Genomic DNA, 20,389 nt, shown 5'->3' with positions numbered 1-20,389 from the left:
TGGAGCTTGCAGTGAGCTGAGATCCGGCCACTGCACTCCAGCCTGGGCGACAGAGCGAGACTCCGTCTCAAAAAAAAAAAAAAAAAAAAAAAAATTTCTTGGCTGGGTGCGGTGGTTCATGCCTGTAATCCCAGCACTTTGGGAGGCTGAGGCCAGCGGATCACAAGGTCAGGAGATAGAGACCAGCCTGACTAACTTAGTGAAACCTTGTCTGCACTAGAAACAGAAAAAATTAGCCGGGCATGGTGGCATGTACCTGTAGTCCCAGCTATTTGGGAGGCTGAGGCAGGAGGATCACAGATCACACCACTGCACTCCAGCAGCCTGGGCGACAGAGCCAGACTCCATCTCAAAGGGGAAAAAAAAAAATCACCTTTTTATTTTTTAAGAGACAGGGTCTCACTATGTTGTCCAGGCTGGTCTTGAACCCCTGGGCTCAAGCGATCCTCTCACCAGGGCCACCTAAAGTGCTGGGACTACAGGTGTGAGCCACTGTACCCAGCTTTTTACTTAAAAATTTCCTCCCGTCTCTCTCCTCTTTCTTTTCTTTCTTTCCCTCCCTCCCTCTCTCTCTCTCTCATTTTTTGACATTTTGCTGAATAACCACAATACTATGATCACCTCAATGGCATTTAACACTGACAGGAAGGCCGGGCACGGTGGCTCAAGCCTGTAATCCCAGCACTTTGGGAGGCCGAGATGGACGGATCACGAGGTCAGGAGATCGAGACCATCCTGGCTAACACGGTGAAACCCCCCCCCCAAAAAAAACAAAAAAAACAAAACAAAGAGAAACAAAAAAGAAAAATAAACAAAAAAAAAAAAAAGAAAAAAGAAAACAAAGAAAAACAAAAAAAACAAAACAAAACAAAAAAAGAGAAACACGGTGAAACACCATCTCTGTTAAAAAATACAAAAAAACTAGCCGGGCGAGGTGGCGGGCGCCTGTAGTCCCAGCTACTTTGGAGGCTGAGGCAAGAAAATGGCGTGAACCCAGGAGGCGGAGCTTGCAGTGAGCCGAGATCCGGCCACTGCACTCCAGCCTGGGTGACAGAGCGAGACTCTGTCTCAAAAAAAAAAAAAAAAAAAAAAAAACATTGACAGGATACTCTCATCTAAGGTACAACCCATATTCAATTTTCCAATTTCCTTCACATGTCAATTATAGCTTTCCCACCAACCCAGCCTCTTCTAACCCTTTTCTCTTTTCACAAGCCTAACTTTTTTTTTTTGAGACAGAGTCTTGATTTGTCGCCCAGGCTGGAGTGCAGTGGCGTGATCTTGGTTCACTGCAAGCTCCACCTCCTAGGTTCACGCCATTCTCCTGCCTCAGCCTCCCACGGAGCTGCGACTACAGGAGCCCACCACCACGCCCAGCTAATTTTTTTGTATTTTTAGTAGAGCCGAGATTTCACTGTGTTAGCCAGATGGTCTCGATCTCCTAACCTCATGGTCCGCCTGCCTTGGCCCCCACAAAGTGCTGGGATTACAGGCATGAGCCACCGCACCTGGCCTAACATTTTTTTTTAATAGGCCACCTGTCTGCCCATTTGCATTTGTCTTGTCTCGGTAGATTTAGATAAAACGTTCTGGGCACAAATCCTGCAAATATTATGTTGGATTCTTCTGAGTTTGTGGCAATGGGATGCAACCAGTATCTCTCTGTTTCATGGTGATGTGCATGGCACTGTCTGCGAGGTCCCTCCAGAGTCTGGCACCCACCATTCCTTTGTAATCTGTCAGTCCCCAGTGATAGGGTTTGGTTGTGTCCCCACCCAAATTTCCTCTTGAATTGCAGTTCCCATAATCCCCCCGTGTAGTGGAAGGGACCCAGTGGAAATAACTGAATCATGGTGGGGGCTTCCCCCATGCTGTTCTAGCGAGTGAGCTCTCACGAGATCTGACAGTTTTATAAGGGGCTTCCCCTTCGCTGGGTATTCATTCTCTCCCCCGTGAAGAGGTACCTTCCACCATGATTGTAAGTTTCCTGAGGCCTCCCCAGCCATGTGGAACTGTGAGTCAATTAAAATTCTTTCCTTTGTAAATTACCCAGTCTTGGGTAGTTCTTCATAGCACCGTGAGAATGGATTAATACAGGCGCTCACCATTCCTGTGTAATCTGTCAGTTCCCTGTGGGTGCTGCTTCTGAACAGCAGAAATACTCCATTCCCCAAACTGATATCCCTCGTTAACCTCCATGAATGCTGCATACTTGCACCAGCTGTTACCCCAGGGGCGCAGCATGCTGAAGTGCCACTCCTATCCTTCTTACACATTTGGAGGAGGTGTGCTTCTAGAAGAAGGAGCTTCCCGCCCTACTGCTCTGTTTGAGCACCCCAATCCCTTTGGATTCTTGACTTTATTTGTATGCTATAGTCAAACTTCCTTACTGTTTTTTAAATTTTTTTTTTTTTTAGAGACGGGGTCTCATCACTATGTTGCCCAGGCTAGTCTCAAACTCCCAGGCTTAAGCAATCCTCCCCTTTTAGCCTCCCAAAATGCTGAGAGCTACTGCACTCAGCCTCTTCATTCCTTTTAATGCTCAATCTGTCCCAACTTTGGCTAGTGAGGCCTCCTGGAGCCAGCTCACATCTGCTCAGCATTTTCCTAAAGCAGCTTCTGAGAAATCTTGCCACATGCTCAGAAAGCAATGATCTCCTTGCCTGGTCAACGTGCAGAAACCCCGTCTCCACCAAAAAATACAAAAATTAGCCGTGCATGGTGGTGGGTGCCTGTAGTCCCAGCTACTCAGGAGGCCACGGTGGGAGAATCGCTTGAACACAAGAAGTGGAGGCTGTAGTGAGCTGAGATTGTGCCACTGCACTCCAGCCTGGGCGAACAAGAGTGAGACCCTATCTTTTTTTTTTTTTTGACACGGAGTCTTGCTCTGTCGCCCAGGCTGGAGTGCAGTGGCGCAATCTCGGCTCACTGCAAGCTCCGTCTCCTGGGTTCACGCCATTCTCCTGCCTCAGCCTCCCGAGTAGCTGGGACTACAGGCGCCTGCCACCATGCCCGGCTAATTTTTTTGTATTTTTAGTAGAGACGGGGTTTCACTGTGTTCCCCAGGATGGTCTCGATCTCCTGACCTCGTTATCCGCCCGCCTCGGCCTCCCAAAGTGCTGGGATGACAGGCGTGAGCCACCGTGCCCAGCCGAGACCCTATCTTGAAAAAGAAAAAGAAAAAGAGAAGAGAAAGCAAGCAATAACCTCTTCCTATCACAGAAGAACAACAGAAACAGAGACAAAAGCAAGACGGTGCAGCGAAGCTCCAGAGGAACCTAGCACAATAGCTACAATTCTAATCAAAGTCCCAGGGATCAGCTCTCGGGATCAGCTGTGTGTGTGTGAGCATTTTTGGTCAGTTAATTACACTTACGCCTTGGGCTGGGCCAAGTAAAAGGCAGTTACAAAGATGAGAATTCAGTAAACCCAGGCTTCCTGCAGAGCCCGAGGGCTAGGGAGCCTTCAAGCCTTACCTACTGAAGGAGGTCTCTTGGATGACACTCTGAACTGGCTGTTGCTGGACTGCACTGTGGTAGCTGTGCAGGACACGGAGGACGTGGCTGATGACGTGGCCATGACAACTTTGTTTGCTTCCATAAAAGCATCTTGGAAATTGTATAAACACTTCTTTTTTGCAGCATTCTTTTTCTCTTTACTATCCGAGACTGCAGGTGTTTCATTGCTAGGTGGAGGTGGAAGGGCCTCTGGTCTTGTTTCTGAGAGTGTTGGCCCTAATATTTCACTCCCTTCAAAGAAGAACAGGAAAATGATGGCTTCTGACAGCAATCATACTTAGCTAAACTCTGAAAGACATGCTGATGACTGAACATTTGACACTGGGGGTGCTACTGAAGTCAGGATCCCACTGGGATGACAGTAAGTCAACTAGTTTTTAATCTAAGAAAAAATTGTATTGAGCACCTACTATGTGCCAATTTCTGTGCTAGGTGCTTTCCAAAGTTACGTAAAGTCTTAAAACTACTTTCTGAGGTTGATACTATTACTCCCATCCTAAGAAGATGAAGAAACTGAGGCTCAGAGAGGCCAAGCAACTTGCCCAAGGTCACACAGCTAGAAATCCTTCCCAAGCAGAGATCAGGATGTCAAGTGTAGTCTGCTGTTCTGGCACACGCGGGGGCTGGGTGTGGGGCTGCCAGGAGCTCTGGCCACAGGAAGACAGAGATGAGGGGTAGGCACCAGCCCCTTTTCAGGTGCCCCTGACCCTGCGACTGAAGTAACAGCTGGGCCTCAGTGGCTGAGGTAGCTGGGGAGGAAGGAGCTAGTAAAGGGGAGAGATGCCATGTGGGGCCAATGCAGTAACCAGAGGAAGGAGTGTGAGTCACAGATTTAAGTCGACTGTGGCACTTTCTTCCTGCCCCTGTGCACCAGGGGGCGCTGAGGTCTGATTGTCACCACTGCTCGAGAATTGAAGGCCGGGCACCCAACCATGGTCACCAGACCCTCAGCAGTGCGGACGCCACGCCCATGTGGCTCACTGGTCTGACAGGCAGCCATGGAGTCAGAGTCTTGCTCTGCTCAGTCACACAGTGGGACTGACTGGTGGCAGATGCGAGAGGATGGAGCAGGATTGGAGACCGAGGTGGTAGAGCAGCGGCTGGCTACAGCTGCGCCAGGGTTTCCACGGGAGACTACGGCAAAGATGTCAATCTACTCAGGTTATTTTAAAACTTTAAGAAAGTTTTAACAAATTCCTTACCAGAAATTGTATCTGGCAAGAAAGTGCCAGGATTCCAGTTCTTATCATTCATCACTTCTGATCCCCAAAGACTTATAAATTTAGAACTATTCCACTCTGGAGTATTCCCAAAACAGCTCGGATAAATATGGTCTTGAAGAGATGCATTGAATACCTGATGCTTATTTGTGTGATTCTGAACAGGTGCTGGCGGTAAAGCCTACAAAAAAAAATTTTCTAATCACATATCAAAATTAATATTCTGTTTACCTAGGTAAGTAAACTACAGACAGACAATTCATTATGAGCCTCATGGGATGTGCTCGCCATGAGCTGAGGCCCACGGGGCGCACATCTCACAAAACGTGGACTTGATTTATGAGACTGTACACGGCAGGTCAAATTTCAACCAGATGTAGATATGAAAAGCAACCGATGCCTTGAGGAGTGTATCTGAACAAACTTTAGACAACTCAGCATTCCTACTGGGTCACATGTGAGTGTGTCATGTGCGTCGTAAGATCTGTTTCTACGGCTTCATCTCAGCAAGCATTTTAATGATCATCACTGCAAGCATTTTAATGATCATCACTGATAAGTCAACTTTGGAATCACTGATGAAAATGGATAAAACCCTTACACACTGACCTCTTATACCCAGGCAAAGTACAGTGCAAATCTAATGAACTAGAGGAATTTGTATACAGTGCTCTGAAGACCAGGGCATTCTCAAAGGAGCTGCCTCACTGGCAAGCCCTGCCCTGGGCCCTGTGGGACAGACCACTGTTGAAGGCACCAAGGGAAGGTGATCAGGGTCTGGCCAGCTGGCTAGCCAACATCCATGCATTTATTGAGTGACTAGCCATCTGGCTGCTCCTGCACAGGCTGGGGCCCCCTTGGGTCCTCCCTCTGCCTCAGCCGCTATCCAGGCACCAGGCCCTGGCTGCTGACCTCCTTAGGAGATCCTAAGCACCACGTTCTCACAGTGGCGCAGCACAAGAGCCTACACATCTGCACCAGGAACTCTTCCCAGTCCTTCTTCCCATCACAGCCAGAGTGATCTTTGTTGAATGTAAATTCAAGCACGTCACTCCCCTGCTCAGGACGCAGCAATGGCTTCCCGAGGCTCTGGCCTGAAAAGATCCAAGGGAGCTGGGCCTACCTCCTCCAACCCTCCGGCTCACCAAGGCCCTGGACACACAGGCCTCCCCTTGGCCAGCACACGCCTATTCACCTTCTTGGCCCTAAGCTTTGCTTGTGCTGTGTCCATGCTCTAGAATGTGCGAGCCTCAGCTCGTTACCGCACTCACACTCATCCTGCAGGCCTTGGCCTAAAGATCACTTCCTCAGAGAAGATGGCACTGCCTTTGCTGTGACCACCCAGGACCCAACACCCAAGACTAAGGCGAGCCTTCCCACTGAACAGACTAAAATCCGTCATTTTCCCTGTTAGCACTTACCACAGTTATAATTCAAGACCTACTTGTAGCCTATTGGTTTAATGTCTGCCTTTCCCCAGATTACATGAGCTCTAGGATGAGGTGGGACATCTGGATGCTGGCCCTTCTCCCCTAGTCCTTGCTAATGCTGGGCAGACATACGGATCTCCCTCAGCAGGACTTCTGTCCGCTGGAGTGGAGGAATGTCCAATTATGGGCAACCTGGTCATCACATCCTCTGGGATGCAGAAATGAGCACTGAATTCTGTAAACTCAAGCGGGAGGGTTCCCTGGAGGGTTCTGAAGAATGGGCAATGGTTTGGCAGAATCCTGCAGGCCTGGCTTTGCCACAGGGAGGACACGAAGGGGTTAGGAGCAAAGGGATGGTGCATATACAGGTATGACAGTGCCATACCCTGACAGGCTCCAGGTTGAGTGGGGGCAGTAGCCAGGCCAAAGACAACTTTGTATCACTTTGTCCTCAAGGGGCTGGGGAGTCACAGAGGGATTTAAGCAGCAAAGTGAGATGATTTGGTCAGCTTAGTGGAAAGATCAATTTGTGGCAATACTGTGGATGAACCAGAAGGCGGAAGGAGGACAAGTGGTTAGTCAGGGGGTGAGAAAGGATGAAGCAATGGCAGTGAAAGTGCAAGGAAAGGAGGAATTCTGGAGCTATCAAGATGAAAGCTGGGACTGCACATCTAGTCCAGGAGATACCCCTGCTGGCTCTACTATGAGGAGGCACGTTCAGGTGACAGATCTTAACTCTAGTCCCACGTCTTGGCCTTTGGGCTCTGTAGTCTGGCGAGCTCGGATGCCAGCTCTCCCTTTTACTAGCTGTGTGACCTCAGGCAAATCACTCAATCTTTTTGTGCTTTAGTTTTCTCATCTGTAATCTGGAGATACCTACCTCCAGGGTTATAGTAAGAACTGAGCACACTGTCTGGCCCATAGTAAGTATTCAGTGAGTGTGACGGTGCCCTGCTTTCATTTTCTAAGACAACAGTCTTAGAGACTTCTATATAGAGACTACTTATACAGACATAAAGTCCCTGGACACAAAACACCTGACCAACCAACCAAACCTTTCCACCTTGCCCTTCTCCCACAGTGCTTCGGAGCAGAGAGGAAGCACGTCCCTCTGGGCTGCTGGACAGCTCAGTGAGTCCACTGACCTGAAACAGGCCCAGGATGGCAAAGGGGGAGAGGAGGGTAGAGCAGACACTCAAGATTCAACAGCAGGAAGAAACAGGTCCAGACGGACCACCCAGGCTACAGGCAAGGGCCTGAAGTCATTGTTCTGGTATGGGAGCCCCACGGGACAAGAGCCAGGAAAATTAAAAAAAAAAAAAAACGCATTTCAATACCCATTTCTACAAAGCAGTGATAAGCTAAGAGCTGCTTTGCTGAGAAGTAATTGATGAAAAGTAACAAGTAGAAGACTTGGGTCTTGAGTACCTTCTAGTAAGGGGCAGAAACATCTGACAGATGCCAACCTGCTGGCTTTGAGCAGCAGTCCCGTCGTGCTGGCCCAGCTGGTAAACCCTGACTAGAAGCACTCTCAGGGCTCTGAAGCTATGTAAGTACCTCCTGGACTCAAGACACAACCGTGAAGTTGTTTGGTTTCAGGTTTGAAAAGCCTGGCTGACAGCCTTGGCTCCACCACCCATGTGTGTGCAGAGAGCTCTTGCTTATGCTTTAAAACCCTGTTTCAGCATCACTTCCTCTGCAAAACCACCTGTGGGCTCATTTACAATGTTCTCTGTTCAGTGTTACTTTTCTGCCTAGCATCTGGGAGTTCCATTAGGTATGTACACAACATTGTCATATTTTGATCTTGTTTTTGTCTTCTGACTGTGAAGTCTTTGAAAAGAGCGGCCAGGACTAACCGATTTTTGTCTTCCTAGAATATAGCACAGGGCCTGGCACATATTGGGTGTTCAATAAGTGTCTGCTGAACAGTGTCTAGCTTAGAGGAATAAGGGAATGCATCTATACAACTGTAATATTGGAAACATATGGTAATGATTCTATGCATTCGATTTACACACTGTGCAGAACCCCACCTACTCAAAAACGGAGGCCCAGTAGTAGGGACAAAAGTAACAGGGATCAGTAGCAAAAAAAGTTGTATTTTCTTTAATGCTTTTGCAGAAGACGCCTACTGATCTCAATAGCTTATGGATTTCCTTCAGGAAAAAATAGGTGTCTGTCACCTAGACCATTTTTGGACCATGACTTTGTAAGTCCACCAATGAGCTAACTGTAAAGGAACTCTCTCAGAATGTGGACCATGCTATTGAATCTGAACACGGACTTCACTCATTATACAAACCCACAAAGCTTCAACTAGCAGTTGTTTTGCATTTTTATCCACTTTGAGATAAAATAAGTAATCCATAGGAAAGGAAAACTGTTGCTTTAAATGAAAGCTCTGACACAAATGCAAACACAACAAACTGCTTTCCACTGGGCACGCACTGAGTCTATCCGGGAGCTGGGTGACTCGCTTGTCCTCTACCACCCACACTCACTCAGACATGGAACATGGGTGCAAGACACGAGGAGCAAGAGCCGCAGACTGAGTCACGAGGCCCACACGTGAGAGGTTCCCAACACTAAGCATCCGAGCAAAAATGAGTTCCAGCTGTACCCCAGGTAACGAAAAGGTTAAGATGACAAACTCTCTGCTTAACTAAGGTTTCTTGGTATTTCTTCCAGAGATGGTGAAGAGGTGAAGGACTACCTTTGCTTTGGCTGTGCCAGTTTTCAGGCTGGAAGAGCTGAATCTCAGCTCTAAAAGAACATGCAAGTCAAAGATCACAATATGATCCCCAAATTGCAACCTATTTATGACCCTATTATCCACACAGCTTTACATCCCCAATCTAAATCTGAACTTGTACTTTAAACTGTATGTAACCGAATCGTGTTTTAATTGCATTAAATGCTTTTCCAGTGGTTTTACTTAAGTCTCAAAGTAACCTAGAGAGGGGGTGTAAAGACACACCCTGGCCCTCGAAGCTAACAAGGGACCCAAGGCTACTTGGCACCCGGTCCTCCCCTTGCACCACGTCACCAGGCCCCACTTGATACACCAAACTCTGGAGGGCCAGAACCCAGTGGCCACTGCAAATGCTCCACTGTAAAGTTCTCAGTGGAAACTTTGAGACATCCCTGTCCTCACGTCTAGGCCCTTTCTTAGTACATCAACTGTTTCACAGTACATCCTCCGTGTTGGATGAAAAAGACCCAGGATTCAAAGTCACATGCCTTGGGTTCCGGTATAGATTCAGGCCCTGTAGTTGTGACTTCCTACTCCTAGGCCATGTGGACAGCAGGTGGGAGGAGCAGCGAGGTGCAGCCACACCTGCTCGGCTTTGCTCTTCACTTGAAGAAGGCCGTTCTTCCCCCCTGGTCTGGGCCTTGTTGGGTAAGAGGGGCTACTTAGCTCTAGATCTGAGAGAAATGACACTGAACACTTTGGTAACCAACTGCTAAGAACAAAGGCAAAGGATGAAAAGAAGTATTAGGAGGTGATGAGAGAAGCGAAGTGGAGGTGAAGGGAAGGAATAGCCGCACCTCATTGCCACAGTGACGTGTGGGGGCCGCAGTCTGGAGACCCCTGAGAGGAGCCCAGGTCTCAGGCAGCTCTCGCACCAGCAGATGCCAACCCTCACAGGGAAGCACACTATGGAGGCCTCTGGGTTCTCACAGAGTAAGCTGAGCAAAACATAACCTCCTAATAGAATCCATCCGCACAAGGAAATAATATACCACAGGCGACGTCAGCAGAAAACGAACCTGGATGCTCAAGGTTTCATTCAAACACAGAGTAACTATGTGTGAAATGCTTAAAGAAAGAAAGAAAGAAAAACAAGGAACAAGAGAATATAAAAAGCTACTAGGTATCTTTGGGAAAAAAAAGTAAATTAAATATATTTAAATATACAAATATAGTCGGAATTAGAACTTAAGTGGCAGGCTAGGCACCACTACAGAATCACTGAACTGGAGGACTGATTCCAAAAAAGTTCTCAGAACACTGAACTGAGAGACAAGGAGATGAGAAACCTGCAAGAGAGTGTTAGGGATGCAGAACAGAAGACGGTCTAACACCAATCTCACCAGAGGCTGAGAAAGACAACTGAATGGTTGCAGGAACATGGAGATAACATGGATGGCAATTATCCAACAGGAAATTGAAAATGATTGGTAGGCTAAAGGCTCTAATGGAAAAAGTAGACAGCATGCAAGAACAAGGGGGCCATGTGAGCAGACAGATAGAAAGAAATGCTGGCAATAAAAACAATGTAAGAGAAGCGAAGACTATCAGTGATGGGCTCATCAGGAGGCGACACGGTCAAGGAAAGAGTCAGGGAGCTGCAAGGTATGTCAGCAGAAGCTTCCCATACTGCAAGGCAAAGAGAAACAAGAATTAAAACCAAAACTAGAAACAATCCCCCCAATAGAACAACACATCCAAAACCTGGGGACAGTTTCGAAAGATACAACACCTGGGAAGTGGAATGCTGGAAGGAGAGACTAGAGAAACAGTTGAAGTAGTAATAGCTGAAAAGTCTCCAAAATTCACAACTGACAGCACAGATCCAAGGAATTCAGAGAACATCAAGTAGAATAAATACCCCCAAAGCTACATGAAGGCATATTCTATTCAACCTGCAGAATACCAAAGAAAAAGAGAAAATCTTGGCCAGGTGCCGTGGCTCACACCTGTAATCCCAGGTGTGATTATGGGATATGGAAGGCCAAGGTGGGCAGATCACCTGAGGTCAGGAGTTCAAGACCAGCCTGGCCAATATGGTGAAACCTCGTCTCTACTAAAATACAAAAATTAGCCGGGCATGATGGTGGGTGCCTGTAATCCCAACTACTCTGGAGGCTGAGATGGGAGAATCGCTTGAACCTGGGAGACAGTGGTCGCAGTGAGCCGAGATCGTGCCATTGCACTCCAGCCTGGGTGGCTGAGTGAGACTCCATCTCAAAAGAACAAAAAACAACAACAAAAAAAAGAGAAAATCTTGAAAGCAGCTGGGTGGGGGCGAGTGGACCTACAGAAGAACAGGGAAAAGAATTCCAGAGGACACCTTGTCAGAAACCAGAAACCATGCCAGCAAGGACAGAGGGAAGTTAGACAGATCTAAAGTGTTCAAAGAAAAAACTACCAACCTAGAATTATGTGTCCAGCGAAATTATCCTTCAAAAGTGAAGGAGAAATAAAGACTTCCTCAGACAAACAAAAACTGAGGGAGCTCATCACCAGCAGACCTGCCCTGCAAGAAATGTCAAAAGATTTCCTTCAGACAGAAGGTCAGAAATCTACATAAAGAAAGGAAGAATACTAGAGAAGGAATAAAGACAAAATAAAGTATCTTCTTCTTCCTATTAATCTAAAAGATAACTGTTGAAAGTAATCATCAACACTGTACCGGGTGATTAACATGTGGATAAGTGAAAATAATGACAGCAATGTCACAGGGAATAGGGAGGGGTCGGGAGTAATCTGTTAAATGTTACCTGTTTTACATTAGTTAGTTGAAAAGGGACTTAGATTAACTCAAAATGTATATTGTAAACACTAGGGCAACTGCAGAAATTTTAAAAAATATAAATAAAATTGATATGAGAGGAGATAAAAATCATAAAATGCTTAATTAAAAGTAGAGAAGGCAGAAAAGACTCTGAATAGGAAACAATGACAAACATGGCTGATACTAATCTAAATACATTAAAAAATCACTTTAAATGTGAAGAGTCAAATACACCAATGAAAAGACAAAGATTATCAGAGTATATCAAAAAACAACAAGCATGGTGGCATGCGCCTATAGTCGCAGCTACTCAGGAGACCAAGGTGGGAGGATTGCTTGAGCCTAGGAGTTCAAGTCCAGCTGGGGTAACATAGCAAGATTCCATCTCTAAAAATAACAAACAAACACAACTATACATGTCTATAAGAAACCTGGCTGACGCCTATAATCCCAGCCTTTTGCGAGGTGGGCGGATCACGAGGTCAGCAGATTGAGACCATCATGGCTAACATGGTGAACAACCCTGTCTTTACTAAAAATACAAAAATTTAGCCAGGTGTGGTGGCGGGTGCCTGTAGTCCTGAGGCAGGAAAATGGCGTGAACCCGGGAGGCGGAGCTTGCAGTGAGCTGAGATGGTGCCACTGCACTCCAGCCTGGGCGACAGAGAGAGACTCCATCTCCAAAAAAATAAAATAAAATAAAATAAAGTAAGTATTGGTTGGGCTTGGTAACTCACGCCTATAATCTCAGCACTTTGGTAGGCTGAGGTAGGAGGACTGCTTTGGCCCAGGAGTTTCAGTCCAGACGGCAACATAGTAAGACCCTGTCTTCTCTTTGGTAGAGTCCAAAACAATAAAAAAAAAATTAGCTGGGAGTGGTGGCACATGCCTGTAGTCACAGCTATTGCGAGGCTGAAGCAGGAGGAATGCTTGAGCCCAAGAGTTTGAGGCTGCAATGAGCTATGATCATACCACTGTACTCCTGGCCTGGGTGACAGAGTGAGATGCTATTTCAAAGAAAAAAGAAAGTATTATGAACAACTGTACACTAACACACTGGATAAAACAGATGAAATGAAAAAAATTTTAGAAACACAAAACTTATCAAGATGAAATCATAAAGAAATAGAAAAGTCTGAACAAACCTGTAACTAGTAAAGAGATTGAATTGGTAATCAAAAATCACCCAATAGGCTGGGCGCAGTGGCTCATGCCTATAATCCCAGCACTTTGGGAGGCCGAGGTAGGTGCATCACCTGAGGTCAGGAGTTTGAGACCAACCTGGCCAACATGGCAAAATCCTGTCTCTACTAAAAATACAAAAATTAGCTGGGTGTGGTGGCAAGTGCCTGTAGTTCCAGCTACTTTGGAGGCTGAGGCTAGGGAATCACTTGAATCTGAGAGGCAGAGGTTGCAGTGAGTGGAGATTGTGCCACTGCACTCCAGCCTGGGTGACAGAGCAAAACACCGTCTCAAAAAAAAAATCACCCAATAAAGAAAAGCCATAGACCTGATGGCTTCACTGGTCAATTCTACCAAATATTTAAATAATTAATACCAATCTTTCTCAAAGTTTCCAAAAAACTGAAGGAAGTGAGCACTTTCTAACTCGTGTCCTGAGCATATCCCCATACCAAAGCCAAAGACACTGTAAGAAAAACCACAGGGCCGGGTGCGGCAACTCAAGCCTGTAATCCCAGCACTTGGGGAGGGCAAGGTGGCGGATCGAGGTCAGGAGTACGAGATCAGCTGACCAACATGGAGAAATCCCGTCTCTACTAAAAATACAAAATTAGCTGGGCCTGGTGGCGCATGCCTGTAATCCTAGCTACTCGGGAGGCTGAGGCAGGAGAATCGCATGAACCTGGGAGGCGGAGGTTGCAGCGAGCCGAGATCGCATCATTGTACTCCAGCCTGGGTAACAAGCGAAACTCTGTCTCAAAAACAAAACAAACAAACAAAAAAAACTACAAACGAGTATCGCTTATGAACATTCATGCAAACATCCTCAACAAAATACTAGCAAACTGAATTCAGCGGCATATTAAAAGATTCATACACCATGACCACGTGGGACTTATTCCCAAAATGCAAGGATGATTCAATGTATAAATAGTAATCAATGTTAACATGCCACATTAACAGACTGGAAAACGCCAAAGATCATCAAAACTAGTGCAGAAAACGCATGTGAGAAAATTCAACACCCCCCCCCCCCTTTTTTTTTAAAGGAGACGGAGTCTCGCTCTGTCGCCCAGGCTGGAGTGCAGTGGTGCAATCTCGGCTCACTGCAAGCTCCGCCTCCCGGGTTCACGCCATTCTCCTGCCTCAGCCTCCTGGGTAGCTGGGACTACAGGCGCCCGCCACCACGCCCAGCAAATTTTTTTGTATTTTTAGTAGACACGGGGTTTCATTGTGTTAGCCACGATGGTCTCGATCTCCTGACCTCGTGATCTGCCTGCCTTGACCTCCCAAAGTGCTGGGATTACATGCGTGAACCACCGCACCCGGCCTCAACACCCTTTCATAACAAAAATACCCAACAAACTAGGAATAGAAGGAAAACTACCAAAACATAATAAAAGCCATATATGAAAAACTCACAGCAAACAATGGTGAACAAACAAAAGCTTTTCCTTAAGTAACAGGAACAAGGCAAGGATGCCTGCTTTCACCACTTGTATTCAACATAGTATTTGAAATTTCAGCCAGAGCAAATAGGCAAGAAAAAGAAAGGCATCTAAACTGGAAAAGAAGAAGTAAAATTATCTCTCTTTGTAGATGGTATGATTTTACATGTAGAAAACTCTAAAGATTCCACAAAAATGTCAGTTAGAATAGATGAATTCAGCAAAGTAGGAAGATACAAAATCAACACTTGAAAATCAGCTGTTTGTCTATACACTAACAATGGTCAGTCGGAAAAGGAAATTATGAAAACAATTCCATTCAAAACAGCATCAAAAATAATAATTTAGGGCTGGGCACAGTGGCTCACGCCTGTAATCCCAGCACTTGGGGAGGCCGAGGCGAGCGGATCACTTGAGGTCAGGGGTTCGAGACCAGCCTGGCCAACATGGTGAAACCCCGTCTCTACTGAAAATACAACAATTAGCCAGGCATGGAGGCGCGTGCCTGTAATCACAGCTACTCCAGAGGCTGACACCGGAGAATCACTTGAACCTGGGTGATGGAGGGTGCAGTGAGCCAAGATCATGCCACTGCACTCCAGCGTAGGCGACAGAGTGAGATTCTGTCTCAAAAAAACACCAAACCAAAACAAAACACCAACAGGAATTAACCAAAGAAGTGAAAGAGTTGTACCATAAAAACTATAGGCCAGGCATGGTTGCTCACGCCTGTAATCCCAGCACTTTGGGAGGCCGAGGTGGGCAGATCACGAGGTCAGGCGATACAGACCATCCTGGCTAACACAGTGAAGCACCGTCTCTACTAAAAATACAAAAAAATTTGCCAGGCGTGGTGGCAGGCACCTGTAGTCCCAGCTACTCAGGAGGCTGAGGCAGGAGAATGGCGTGAACCCAGGAGGCGGAGCTTGCAGTGAGCCGAGATGGCGCCACTGGACTCCAGCCTGGGCGACAGACCGAGACTCTGTCTCAAAATAAAATAAAATAAAATAAAAATTTAAAAACTGACAAAACAGGCCAGGCGTGGTGCCTCATGCCTGTAATCCCAGCACTTTGGGAGACCAAGGTGGGCGGATCATGAGGTCAGGAGATCTAGACCATCCTGGCTAACACGGGGAAACCCCATCTCTATTAAAACACAAAAAATCAGCCGGGAATGATGGCACATGCCTGTACAGGAGGCTGAGGCAGGAGAACTGCTTGAACCCAGGAGGTGGAGGATGCAGTGAGCCGGGATCATGCCACTGCATTCCAGCCTGGGTAACAGAGGGAGACTATCTCAAACAAACACTACAAAACATTGCTCTAAGAAATTAAAAAAAAAAAAAAAAATGAAAACACGCACCATATTCATTGATTAGAAGACAATACTGTTAGAATGTACACACTACCCAAAGTGATCTACAGATTCAATGCAGCCCCTACCAAAATCCCAATGATATATTTTGAAGAAATAGAAAATCCATCCTAAATTCATATAGAATCTCTTAGGATCCTGAATAAGCCAAACAATCTTTTTTTTTTTTTTTTTTGAGACAGAGTTTCCCTCTTGTTGCCCAGGCTGGAGTGCAATGGCGCGATCTCAGCTCACTGCAACCTCTGCCTCCTGGGTTCAAGCGATTCTCCTGCCTCAGCCTCCCGAGTAACTGGGACTGCAGGCATGCGCCACCACGCCCGGCTAAGTTTTTGTATTTTTAGTAGAGACAGGGTTTCACTGTATTAGCCAGGACGGTCTCGATCTCCTGACCTCGTGATCCACCCACCTTGGCCTCCCAAAGTGCTGGGATTACAGGTGTGAGCCACTGCGCTCAGCCAACCCAAACAATCTTTACACAAAAAACAAAAAACAAAAACCACCAAACCTGGTGGACTCAGGACTCACACTTCCTGATTTCAAAACTTACTGCAAAGATATAGCAATCAAAACAGTGTGGTATCAGCATGACATACAGACCAATGGAACAGAACAAAAAGCCCAAAAATGAAACTTCAGATATATGGTCAAATGATTTTTGACAAGGATGGCAAGATCCTTCACAATAGGGAAAGGGCAGTCTTTTCAACAAATGGTACTGGGACAACTGAATATCCACATGCAAAAGAATGAAGTTGCACCCTTACCTAACACCATATTTTAAAATGAACTAAAAATGGATTACTGACCTAAATGTAAGCAAAGAACAAAACTCTTCGAAGAAAACAGAGGGCAAAAGCTTCACAACGTTGGATTTGGCAATGATTTACCGGATGTAACGCCAAAGGCACGGGCAACAAAGAACAGACAAATCGTACTGCATGAAAAACTGTTAACCGCTACGCATCAACAGACACTATCAACAGAGTCAAAAGTCAACCCACAGAATGGGAGAAAATGCTTGCAAATCATTTATCTGATAACGGACGAATATTCGGAATACAGAGAGAACTAAAATGCAACAGCAATAACAAACCTGATCCAAACACAAGCAAAGGACTTCAACAGACGTTTCTCCAAAGATGATATACGAACAGTCAATGAGCACATGAAAAGATGCCAACATCACTCAACACTAAGGAAATGCAAATCAAAACTACAATGTGTCTACGGTCATTTACACAAGAAAAAAAGCCCTATAGTGTGATACCACCTTACATCCATGAGGATGGTTACTATTAAAAAAGCAAAACAGAAAATAACAAGTGATAATGAGGATGTGGAGAAACTGAAACCCTTGTGCACTGCTGGTGGGAATGTAAAATGGTGCAGCCACTGTAGCAAACGATGGCAGTTCCTCCAAAAATTACAAATACAATTACCATATGATCTATAAATTCCACTTCTGGGTACACACCCCAAACAACTGAAAGCAGGGTCCTGAAATATTTGCACAGTCATGTTTGCAGCAGCACTGCTCAGAGTAGCTACTGTATGGAAACAACTCAAGTGACTGTTCACTGACGGAGACACAAAATAGGGTACAGCCATATGATGAGTATTGTTTAGCCTTAAAAAGGAAGGAGATTCTGCAATATGCGACAACATGAATAAATGCTGAGGACGTTACACTAAGTGAAATGAAATAAGCCCGTCACAAAAAGAGAAATACTGTACAATCCCATGTACAGGAGGTACTTAGAATAGTCACCATCATAAAGACATAAAGTAGAATGATTGATGCCCAGGGTTGGGGGAAAGTGGAGTTATTGTTTCGTGGGTAAAAACCTCCAGTTTCACAAGATGAAAAGAGTTATGGAGATGGACCACTGAACTCTACACTTAAAAATGGTTAAGACTGTAAATTTTATATTATGCATATGTTACTATAATAAATCTTTTCAAAAAGTAAAGCAATGAAGGAAGATATACCATGCTAACACTAACCAAAAGAAAGCTGGAGGAGCTATATTAATTTCAGGCAGAGCAGACTTCAGAGCAAGGGAAGTTACCAGTGGTAATGAGGAGCATTACATAATGATAAAGGGTCAATTCTCCTAGAAGACATAACAATCCTCAATGTGTGTGCCACTAATAACAAAGCATCAAACTTTGCAGGGCAAAAGCTGATATAACTGTGCAAGGAGAAACCGATGAATCGATTACTACAATGGAAGTCTTCAAGAGCCCTCAATCAGAATGAACAGATCCAGCAGGCAGAGAATCAGTCAGAACATAGTTGCTGACTGACAGAACTCGAGCACCATCAATCAATTGGACATAACGAACATCTGAAGACCACTTCATCCAGCAACAGTAGAACACATATTCCTCTGAAGCTCACACAGAACATTCACCAAGACAGACCATTTTCTGAGCCATAAAACATACCTTAATAAACTCAAAAAACCAGAAATTATACACTGCATGCTTTCAGATCACGATGGAATTAAAGTAGAAATCAGTAACAAAAAGATAGTCGGGAGATCCCCAAATATTTGGAAATTAAATGCTCTGGCACTTACAGTTTTTATTTTATGTAGTATTTCATTACTGTATTTTTCTCAGCAATTACTTTGAACTTTCAAATAACTTATGCTCAATATATAAATTCAATACGTCACTGGTATGAAGACACTTCAAAATAGAAATTAGTCTTCAAGTCTTTCTAATTTCAAGAATTTTTTTTTTTTTTTTTTGTAGAGACAGGACTATGTTGCCCTGGTCTTGAGCTCCCAGGCTCAAGCAATCCTCTCACCTGAGCCTCCCAAAGCGCTGGGATTACAGGATTACAGGTGTGAGCCACCACAACTGGCCAGAAAATAAATTTTTCATAGTACTCATGCTAAACATTTTAGGTACTAAATATTTACCTACAATGCCAAAAATATGAATTAAAAGAATTACAACTACAATGACGTAACGTCTTAAAAGGCAACAACTGTGACCACAGCACAGCAGGAACTCCCCAAGGCCCCAACAATGCAAAAGTGATGGCAGACACAGTGGCAGGTCAGAAGCACACAAGGCCCCCTCCACGTTAAGCACCCACCTTCTGCCTCCCTACATTCAGAACTTCTTATCCAACAATCCTCCTGTTGATTATCTCTAAGAAACTTCCTCCAATATCACTGAAATGTATGCTATTCTGATACAGCTCGTTTGCTTTTTGAAATGTCCTCCAATGTCACTGAAATCTGTGCTATTCTGATACAGCTCATTTGCTTCTTAAGCTGTCCACAACTCGCTGGTGGACCAGGAGACCCCTTCAGGGCTGCTAATGCATTATGCATTTAGGCACAGATGTGGTCACAGCATCCAACTAAGTCAAACTAAGTCAAATAACACAAACTAATCTTGTAAGACCTGGTAAGTGACAATTCAAGTTTGTTTACAGTAACGAACATTTTCATACCAGATGCAAATGAAATATTTTGATAATTGTATCTTATGTTTCCACATAATAATGGCCACCACATAACATATTTTAAATGAATCAGTGAATAGTCTTCAGTTGACAAAAGTGGTAGAAATAACATTTAGTTATAAATTTCTAAATTTCTATATGACTTCTACCGCATATGGCTTGACCTTCATAATTGCTTTTCTATCCATATTTGCTTTTCTAATCTTTCTATATGATTAAAGTTTAACAGGTATCAAAAGAACAGATAATAGACACAAATGATGCTCCTAAAATATGTTTTTCTTCTTTTACCCATATATAGATCTCTAATTTCCTGAGAAAAGGTCAAAAGCCAGGGAAAAATAATCAATTTTTAACCAAAGGGGCCCCCAGTCTTTAGTAATAATCAATGTTACTATTTTAGGAACTAAAATATTTTTAGGAACTAATTATTGAATAGCTTCCACCAGCAAAAATATATAACAGAATATTATCTTTTCTCGGAACTAGGTAACAGACCTCTATTCAGGCAATAGCAAGGAGTGAAAAACTTCCTAACTTTACACATACACCCAGAGAAAATCAGGCTACAAACCAGGCGGACCATGAAGATAGCCTAGTTCTGACTATACACCTGAAAAATGCTATTAAAAAGCATTCTATTATTATTATTATTTTTTTTTTTTTTTTTTTTGAGACGGAGTCTCGCTCTGTCGCCCGGGCTGGAGCGCAGTGGCCGGATCTCAGCTCACCGCAAGCTCCGCCTCCCGGGTTCACGCCATTCTCCTGCCTCAGCCTCCCGAGTAGCTGGGACTACAGGCGCCCGCCACCTCGCCTGGCTAGATTTTTGTGTTTTTTTAGTAGAGACGGGGTTTCACCGTGTTAGCCAGGATGGTCTCGATCTCCTGACCTCGTGATCCGCCCGTCTCGGCCTCCCAAAGTGCTGGGATTACAGGCTTGAGCCACCGCGCCCGGCCCATTCTATTATTAAGACATCATTAAATGCTCAAACTGAGCAATATTCAATCTAACAAAATTTAAGCATGAATTTGGATGGTTGTGTCAAGTAATTACAATAGATGTGACAAAGTTACTACACTGTATTCTAAACCTGTGTCTGTTAATCTTCCACCTGTGCCTCTCCCTAGCAAACAGACAACAAAGCTCACTTATGGGCTACATGTACCCCACTTTACAGTGACCCCTGGAGGGGAGAAAACACACACGTGTT

At 45.0% G+C, this 20,389-nt stretch overlaps 1 protein-coding gene across 5 annotated transcripts in view; it reads right to left on the bottom strand.

Moving 5' to 3' along the window:
* The window catches only part of FAM193A (family with sequence similarity 193 member A), a 197,212-nt gene that overhangs the window by 41,041 nt on the left and 135,782 nt on the right, over nt 1-20,389 (bottom strand). For all 5 annotated transcript variants that reach the window (XM_033213510.1, XM_033213511.1, XM_033213508.1 and 2 more), the window contains 2 exons: nt 4,721-4,919; nt 3,477-3,749 (listed from right to left, as the gene is read on the bottom strand). In XM_033213510.1, coding sequence (XP_033069401.1) covers nt 3,477-3,749; nt 4,721-4,919 — 472 coding nt within the window. The remainder of the gene's footprint in view (nt 1-3,476; nt 3,750-4,720; nt 4,920-20,389) is intronic.

Source organism: Trachypithecus francoisi, unplaced genomic scaffold (genome assembly GCF_009764315.1).
Source record: "Trachypithecus francoisi isolate TF-2019V2 unplaced genomic scaffold, Tfra_2.0 Lachesis_group1, whole genome shotgun sequence".
Classification (NCBI taxonomy): Eukaryota; Metazoa; Chordata; class Mammalia; order Primates; family Cercopithecidae; genus Trachypithecus; species Trachypithecus francoisi.
The sequence above is the reverse complement of the archived record's forward strand: the minus strand, read 5'-3'. Positions and strand labels throughout refer to the sequence as shown.